A 9,085-nucleotide genomic window follows, 5' to 3' on the forward strand; every position below is an offset into this window, starting at 1 on the left:
ATGGTAACTGTGTGTAATTAGAAAAATATTATATGTGAAAGTTTCGAAACAACCTGACCCAACCCAGAAATTCTCTATTCAACTATCTATTACAAAGGAAGAAATAAAATGTTACGGTTGATCACCGTTTACAGCAACTACATCGACAGCACAAAATTCTCTGGAGTCCAATGTTTGCACAATCAACTAAGACCAATACACCTGCTATAAACCTATGCTACAAGATCATATACCTAAAAAAAGTCATCAAACAGATGAAGCTGATGAAAAGACAAATCAATTGCTCAGAACTGTGCCTTAGCTTTCAGGATTTTCAAGGTGAAACAGGCAAATGAAATCACGGTGGAGGGCCATACCCTGGAATATCAGGCCATTGATTTTGAACCAAGGACGACCCTGAAACAGTACCAGCAGCAGCACTAGTCCTCTCGGAGTTGCCTCCAATAGTGGTACTGATGGTGCTCCACAAAGAGGCATCAGAGGCTCTATTGCTGGCATTAGTATTGTTACTCATGAAACTCTGAGGCCAATCATGGTGAGAAACGTTACTGCTATTGGTATTAGCCATGCTTGATGATGATGGATTAACCAAACCTTGATCATAGAGAGACACCACCTCCCTCTGACCACTGCCCATTTGATACAATTGCGGCGGACGAATTGTCCCAATTGACCCAGTTGGCCGCTGAACGTTGAAAGCAGATAGAAGGCCCAAATTGGAAGAACGCAAGGCGTCACTATTCAGAGACTGATCAAAAGGGTGTGATGATGGATTGAGCGAATGAATAGCAGCCAGAGAAGACAAGTACCCACCACTTTGGTAGAAAGGTGAAGCCAAAACTGAAGAAGGGTCTTTAGCCCTCGGCACCGTTGTTAAAGGTGGTGGTTGGGTTTGAACCACCACGTCTTGCGATTGTTGTTGTTGCGGCAGCGACCGAGAAGAGGAATTCTCCGATGATGATGATGGATTGGAACTCTTGGCGCGCTTCCCCTTGCGGCAACCACCACCGACGGGAACGTTCCTTAAGGTTCCACCTTGAGTCCAGTAACGCCTGCATGTTTTGCAGAAGTAACGAGGCTGTGACAAGCTATAGTTGTTGTAATAGCAAAATTTGGTGTTGAGAGAGTCGCATCGAGGACACTTTTGGGGTTGTTGAGGGGCCTGAACCTGAGGCTGTGCATCCCCTTGTTGCATCTCCTTCATTCTTGAATCCTGAGGTAGTTTGTTCATGTCACCTCCTTCTCCACCTCCCTGCTCCATCTCTTGTATCTTTTTCTCGACCCTTTTGACTTTGGAGTATGTGTGTTTTTGAGATGTGTTGTTTTGTATTTATATTCTAGAAACTATAGTAGTGGTTGGTGGCGGCTTGGAGGAGCATGCAGTTAATATGGGGACGTACGATTGAAAAGTGTGTGTGAGGGGTTTCAGGGTTTCAGATTTGAGTGGTACGTGTCTGCAAAATGTATCTGAGAATCTAGAATGGCTAGAACTGTGGCAACTTACCTTGTGCATGAGTTCCCACCTACCCGCAATTAGACAAAAAAGAAGAACCGGGTATCTGAAATTTGCATAAAAAACTTAGAAGAATAGGTAATGAGTGTGTAAATGGTATTAATTGAATAGGATCGATTGTGAGAAATGTAACGATCTTGAAAGAGAAGAAATTTCCATGTTTTGAAGTGTTGAGAATAAGGAAAAAGAGTAGGAGAGGTGGAAAATTGGGAGATTGGTTTATTGATGTGCAACGTGTAGAAAGTCCAAAAAGGAAGGGTCTCAATCAGAAAGAGAAACGGAGTGGAGTGAGTTCCATTGAGAAGTGCAGTAAGAATTTTGAGGGCACTTAAAAGGAAAGAAGGGAAAGGGAAGAAAGAGAAAGATGAGAGAGAGAAAAAGAAATAATGGAGTAGGAGTACTTAAGAAGTGAAGAAATAAAGATGATAGGAGAAGTAGAATAGGGTAGAGTAAGGACCAAGAAGAAGGGTGAGGCGGCTGTAGAGGAAAGTAAAGAGCAAGACCAAGAAGAAGAAGAAAGAGAGTAATTGGAGTGAGTGAGTGGTGAATCAAATGGTGGCTTTCTATCTCACAACTGCTCAACTCTTTTTTCTCTTTTCTCACTCCCTCCATCTTTGATTTCGGTTCAAAACATTGCGGGTACGTAGAAATTAGATTTCTAATTAAATCACATTTGATAAAATTTAAAAAAAAATTAAATATAAATATAAATAAATTTTAATTTTAATTTTAATTAACAAAAATTTTAATTTTAATTTTTTACAATTAACAAATACATATAAATATGGATGGATAATATAATACTAATACTCAACTCATTTATGAATGAATATTAAAATATCTAATATATCTCACTTATATAAATACATGCAGATAATATTTCGCAATATTACTATAAATAAATATTCGCACGTATCAACTATTTTCATAAATACTCACATATGAATATTTTTGTTATACTTATCTTTCTAAGATCTTTTTATTTTTTATTCTCCCATTATTTTTAAATTAAAAAATATATATGATAGATTCTAACATGAGACACTCATTCTTGATCCACTAACCTTTTTATTATTTTCTTTTATTTTTTAAATTAAAAATATTAAATTTTCTATATTAAATTTTTTTAAGATATAATTCTTATTTTTACTGAAAGTTCAAAAATGAAAAATATATTTAACCTTTATTTTATTTATTTCTTTAACATTTAGAAAAAAAGTTATCTTAAACATATCTCGAATATGTCTAGGGTTATCATGTTGCAACTTTTTTTAGTTTTTAAATATTTTAAATTTTAATATCTGATTATATGTTTTGGTTTAAATTTTTTAAAAGAAGTTAATTCTCTAATCAATTTATTTGGATAAGTGTTAATTATAAATAAAATTCATTTATATTTATATAAAATGAGACAATTATAGATGTGTTTGGTTCAGTGTTGGAGAATTAATTATATACAACCTTTGCATCAGGTTTGTAATGAGATGAGAAAAAATAAAGTGAGAGATATAGAGAAAGAAGTTGTAAGTGTCTCTGGTGAGAAGTAGGGATGGCAACGGGGCGGGGCGGGTAAGGGTATCATGATCCCATCCCCATCCCCATAATAAAAATTCATCCCCATCTCCATCCCCAAACCCAACGGGTATACAACTTTTGACCCATTCCCATCCCCACCGGGTAACGGGTATTTTCTTATACCCATACCCATACCCATTTTTTTATTGTTCCATATATCAATTAAATATTTTTTATAAAAAAAATTTAAAAATCACACCAACGGAATCATGATACTATCAAAATATTCAATATTAAAATAACATACTCTTTTTGATTTTCATGATGTCAAATATTAAGAAAAATATTATAATAGTATAAATCTCAAATTAAAGTATCAAATAACAACTAAATAAAATTCAAATAATTATATAAAAGCTAAAAAATTACACATTACTAAAATTTTATAATAACCAAAATATTTATTAATTTTACAAATGATCAGTGGTTTCATTTGCATTCGATCCACCTACACATAGAAAAAAAATGAAAAATTAGATATGATATAATAATTGAAATTGAAAATTTTAATTACTAGAATATAATGTACCTTCTTCATCATATTCATTTTCACTCATGAGAACATCTTTTCCTTTTAATTTTTTAACACCTACAAACACCAAATGTAGAATATTAGATGAGAATTCACAAAAAATACTAACAAACAATATTAATAAATTTGAGTAACTTACCTAGATGGTTTGAGTTCCATATCCAACTTCTTGTACACATCAAAGCCTCTATAGTAAATAATTAAACATTATCATGAAACAAAAAATAAATAATAAATAAAATTATCGTAAAGGAGTAAAAATAATTAAATGTGTGACCCAAATTTGAGAATATCCATTTGAACATAACATAACGGAAAAAAAAAATGTATAATTAAGATTATGATAAAAGGAAAAGTACCTTGAAGATCTGCTTAAACCTTAAAGAACAAGCCAAACAATTAAAAGAGAGTAAAAAAGTGTATAACCAAAGTAACAAAAAGAAGAGCTACAAAATAAGAGTCAAACATTTTCATGAAAATAAATAAATAAATAAAGATAATCAAATGTGTAACCTAAAAATTATTTCATAGAATGAAATTGAGGAACACCTATTTGAACATAACCATGTACAGAGAGTAAAAATTATGTAATAAGAAGAAGAAAAATTACCTTCAAAATTAAATCTTGAAAAACAAACCAGACAATTGAGAGAGTAAACAAAGTGTATAACAAAAAACAAAGAGAATGAGAAATATGTTATATATATATATATATATATATATATATATATTATATTATATTATATTATATTATATATTATATTACTATGTATATATATATTATATGTGTGGATATCTTATGTTTATATATATATATATATATATATATATATATATATATATATATATATATATATATATATTTATAGATATATATTTATTTTAAGTATATATTATATTATATTATATAATAATATAAATATAATAATATATATTATATTATTATGTATATATATTATATGTATATGCGTAGATATTTTATGCTTTTATATATATATATATATATATATATATATATATATATATATATATATATATATATATTTCTTTTAAATTTTTATAAATTTGTCATGTTATAAATTTGTTTATAAAAGATCTCACTAGTTAAATGATTAATTTGTTTTATACGTATATATTATATTATATTATTATGTATATATATTATATGTATATTATATTATATTATATTATATTATATAACATGTATATGTGTAAATATATATATATATATATATATATATATAAAAGTATATTTTATTTATATGTATATATACTATATTATATTATATTATATTATATTATATTATATTATATTATATTATATTATATTTTATGTGTAAATATATTATTTATTTATATATATTTTTTAGATTATTTAATAAATTATAAATAGTTTAGTAATTTAAGCGGGGACGGGTATTTGGGCGGGTATATATATATCCCCATCCCCATCCTCATCCCTAGTTGAAAATTTCGGGTATTACCCATACCCATACCCATACCCAGTCAAAACGGGGATTCCCCGTCAAAACGGGGACGGGTTCGGGTGATACCCACGGACACGGGTTTATTTGCCATCTCTAGTGAGAAGCCATTAGAGAGGGTGGAGAAGAAGAAAAGAGTAATAAGTTTATCCTTTGCAAGTCTGTGCAGAGAAACTACCTTGGAGAAAATGTTTTATTCATCTTCTCATATATTGGGATTCACTCTATTGTTTATTTAAAGTACCCATTGGCATTTGTTATCCACCCTTGTTGGTGAATATAGTAGTGCTCTGTTGATCATTGAAATATCCAAGAGAACTTGTGATGTACCAATTAATTTTTATTAGTGGAAGTTTTTACTGGACAAGGTCCCCGTGGATTTTTCCTCCATTTTGAGATTTTTTCCGTGGGTTTTGGTGTGTGTTGGTTTCTCCCTTCTCTGTTTTATGTATTTTATTATTTTGCATATTGTTAGGAATCCAAGTGTGAGTCTAAGTCCCATATTGACCAGAATTGAGAAAGTAGAGCACCATATTAGTTAGGGAAGATTTGATCTGTTTACTTCCACACTTAGTTATCTGTTATTTTTTTGTTAGATCTTCCCAACAACTCTGGTATCAACTGAATCAATTCTCCAACACAGAAATAAGAATTAATTGTTTCTCATTCCGTGTGAATTGTTTATTCATTCTGACCAAATACGTACTGATTTTGTGTTATAAAATCAATTCTAATTAATTTGACACAACCAAACATGCAGCATAACTAGTTAAACTGAATTAATAATGTTGAGTTAAAGCTAAATTATATCAAATCATTCCGATATCTTGCGTTATTGTGTGATTGTGTTAAAATATATTAAAATCTTGACTTTAATGATTATTAATCTTGACTTTATAATTTAGATAAATTGTTATCATTAAAAATAATCTATCTAAAATCATATTTTAGAAAACGTTACTAAGTATCTTCGTTTTTTTTTTTCTCATGCGCAATCTATACAGGACGTAATTAATATTATTGAAGTAATAAGACTAATATTAATATAAGGGAAAAAAAACTGAGATTTGAATAGTAATACCGTACTATTTTGATTTACTTTGTGATATCATTTCGTGTTCCGTAGGCAAACCTTTGACACCCATATATTTGACTGTTTCCGAGGAACATGTTCCTACAACCAACATTTTCTTGGTCCCCTTTCTGTGTTCTCTCCGGTTCAACTTGGACGGTTGTGATATTCTTCCTTCTCAATATGGGTACACCGGATTAATTCATCATGAGTTTGATATTTCAAACAAACTCAATGAATTTTTTAGCTATTTTGATTTATTTTATTTTAACCTGAACAAATTTAATGAATCAATCAACTATATTTTTAACCTTTTACTATTCTTTTTTTTCTTCTTTTTTAATTTTATGTTATTGAGAATATTAATCCGGTCATGTTACATTTATACATATATTATGATCATATCCAAAATAAAAAGTGAAAATATATTACATAAAAAAGTAAATATTTCATGTATACATTGAATAACAAACTATATGAATGATATATTTATTGCATTTTACAATAAATTTATTTAGTAGTAATTGGTCGAAGTGAAAATGTTTATATTATGTTTAGAAGAAACTATGGAGCATATATCCTTGGACAGGAAAAGTGATAGTGTGGTGACATGAGATGGGTGGGCAGTGGCAAAAGATGTTGTTACTTCTTACCTTATAAATAAATAATTTATGATTTCACTAACCTTCATGGTCCACTTCTGACAACTCTAATCTGAACTAAACTATATATGCAAATGCCAGGAGTCACGTGATGATGCAATCAACCAAGATGTTGCTGACCATGCGTGATAGAGGGGTTACAACTGCTCCTACACCCTTCTCTCTTCTCTTTCCATGTCTAAATATAATAAATCATTTCTTCCAAAAAAAATTATCTTCGTTTTTTTAACCCTCTAAATTCTTAGATCTTCAATTCGTGGTCCCAGATAACCTACCGTACACTACGCCATCAAAACTCACAATTCATTGTGCTTATGATAAGAGTAGTTAAGATCATTCTGAGCTTATTTAAAAATCTTAGTTTTATACAATTATTTGTTTTCAGTCCAAAACTAGGCCTTAAGGAGAAGGTGAAGTCTTTGGTCCTTTGGTAAGTATGATGTCCTTCAAACGAAGGAGCATGTGGGCCATGGAGTTATAATTTGGCCCAAGTCATTGCAGATGCTCAAGTGCCTGCCACTTTCAATGGGCCTAAAATGACATACTCGTTTCAATTTGACCCAAAAGGATAAAAAATTGTGCTCAGTAAATTGTGTCGGATTCTGATTTTAACACACCTTGGGGCTTTGTATTAAATAAATTCACTGCAAAAGTATAACCTTAAGAAGTCAAGTTCTCACTTTTAATCTCTGCGCTTTTATTAAAAGCATCACCCCTTTTGCTTTTTCATGATTCGTTCTTACGTTTTCTAGGTACAATTAACTTTTCATTTTAAAGTCTGATAACGTAAACACGAATGAGATGTGTTTGAATTCACCAATTTATTCCTCACCTTTTGTATACTTGAGAAAATGTGAGAATGATAAACCAAACACACTGTCTTTTTGCTCTGATAAATTCGATGATTTGGTGCATACATCAGCATTGTTCGATAAGGAATTATGGATTTGAATTGCCTTCGTGGGTTTTAATAGTTTATAACCCGCCAACAATAAGTTCTTCATCAAAAAATTTCCTTCGAAACACACACTTCAGAATTGAAAAAAAAAAATAAAAATGGAATGCATGTAAAGTTTTATTCCAAGAGGATATATCAGCACATTGAGAAGCAGCAATACAAACAAACATACTAATATTGATACATATACAGCACCACAATTAAACTAAGTCATTTATCCTCTAATAATAGCCCTTCTCATCAGAACTCTTCCCAACTCTTCTCTTCAACCCTGAAACATCATCGTCATCATCCTTCAGAACAAAACCACCATGTCCATGACCATCATTATCATCATCATCCTTCCCAACCAAGGTTTCCTTAATCTTGTGTGTGGTGTCCTTCGCCGCGTCCCACGCCCCTTGCACGCCCTGCTTCGCCTTCTCCCCCACGTTCTTCAGCGTCTCTCCGGCCGATGCCGCCACCTCCTCCGTCTTCTGCTTCGTCCTCTCCGCCCCCTCCTTACCCTTCTCCGCCACTGTTCCCGCCGCCTCCTTTGCACTTTCTTTGGTCTCGTACGCATACTCTTTCGCCCTCTCTTTCGCATTCTCCGCGCTATCCCTCACTGACCCCGCCGCATCCATCGTCTTCTCCTTCGCGTCTTGTGCGTATTCTTTGGTTCTGTCTTTCGCTTCTCGCGCTTGATCCTTCGCCATCTCCACGCCTTCTCTTGCCGTTTCCTTCGCCCTCTCCGACGCATCATCTGCCTTACGCTTTGGCTCTGGAGAATCATATGTCCAATTGCGTCTTGCGTCTCTCGTTCCCTCTGACGCATTTCTCCACTGCGAATGTATAAACGTCAAATTTGTCTTTCAACCTAACTTAACTACCCTTTGATACACAAATTCAAGTTTTAAGAAAATGTTTGTACAACTCAATTATATGTTCTAAGATTTTGTTTAACACCATAAAAGTATCAAATTTTGTAACAATATTCACAACATTTGCCATTGTGATGAAAGTAAAGTTTGTAACGTAAATAGCAGAGCGGAAAGAAAAAAAGATTTGCGATTGTGATGGACATACCTCTGAAGAGTTGGGAGAGGAAGCGAAGGTGACCCTGGAGGGTTTGAAGGAGAGGTAAGGGGCGTGAGGGAGAGACTTTGAGAAGCGAAAGAGAGTAGTTCTGGTTATAAACATGGCTGCCATATCTTTTTTCCTTTGTTTTTCTGAGAAGGTTTTGTTACTTGCTTCGGTTTCATTTGTACTATAATTTTATCCGCTTAAAAAGAGAATGGTGTGACACCCTT

The 9,085-nt window shown here is 32.3% G+C and overlaps 2 protein-coding genes across 2 annotated transcripts; both read right to left on the bottom strand.

Annotated features, from left to right (window-relative positions):
• Positions 1-2,090, bottom strand: LOC114186825 (dof zinc finger protein DOF3.4-like). The gene has a single exon (XM_028074863.1). It carries the CDS (start codon positions 1,259-1,261, stop codon positions 338-340), a length of 924 nt encoding a protein of 307 aa, XP_027930664.1. The 5' UTR covers positions 1,262-2,090; the 3' UTR covers positions 1-337.
• A 5,799-nt stretch (positions 2,091-7,889) lies between these two features.
• LOC114187445 (uncharacterized protein ECU03_1610-like) lies at positions 7,890-9,085 on the bottom strand. The gene is made up of 2 exons (XM_028075705.1): positions 8,862-9,085; positions 7,890-8,617 (listed from the first exon to the last, which is right to left on the bottom strand). The coding sequence occupies exons 1-2, from the start codon at positions 8,982-8,984 to the stop codon at positions 8,018-8,020; spliced, it is 723 nt and encodes a 240-aa protein (XP_027931506.1). The 5' UTR covers positions 8,985-9,085; the 3' UTR covers positions 7,890-8,017.

Source organism: Vigna unguiculata, chromosome 6, assembly GCF_004118075.2.
Source record: "Vigna unguiculata cultivar IT97K-499-35 chromosome 6, ASM411807v1, whole genome shotgun sequence".
Classification (NCBI taxonomy): domain Eukaryota; kingdom Viridiplantae; phylum Streptophyta; class Magnoliopsida; order Fabales; family Fabaceae; genus Vigna; species Vigna unguiculata.

What these genes read in the sequence shown, in the direction of transcription:
- LOC114186825 (XM_028074863.1), bottom strand. Translation starts at nt 1,261, where the DNA reads ATGGAGCAGGGAGGTGGAGAAGGAGGTGACATGAACAAACTACCTCAG.
- LOC114187445 (XM_028075705.1), bottom strand. Translation starts at nt 8,984, where the DNA reads ATGGCAGCCATGTTTATAACCAGAACTACTCTCTTTCGCTTCTCAAAG. An exon ending in CCTCTCCCAACTCTTCAGAG is followed by an intron (nt 8,618 to 8,861) that starts GTATGTCCATCA and finishes ATACATTCGCAG; the next exon opens with TGGAGAAATGCGTCAGAGGG.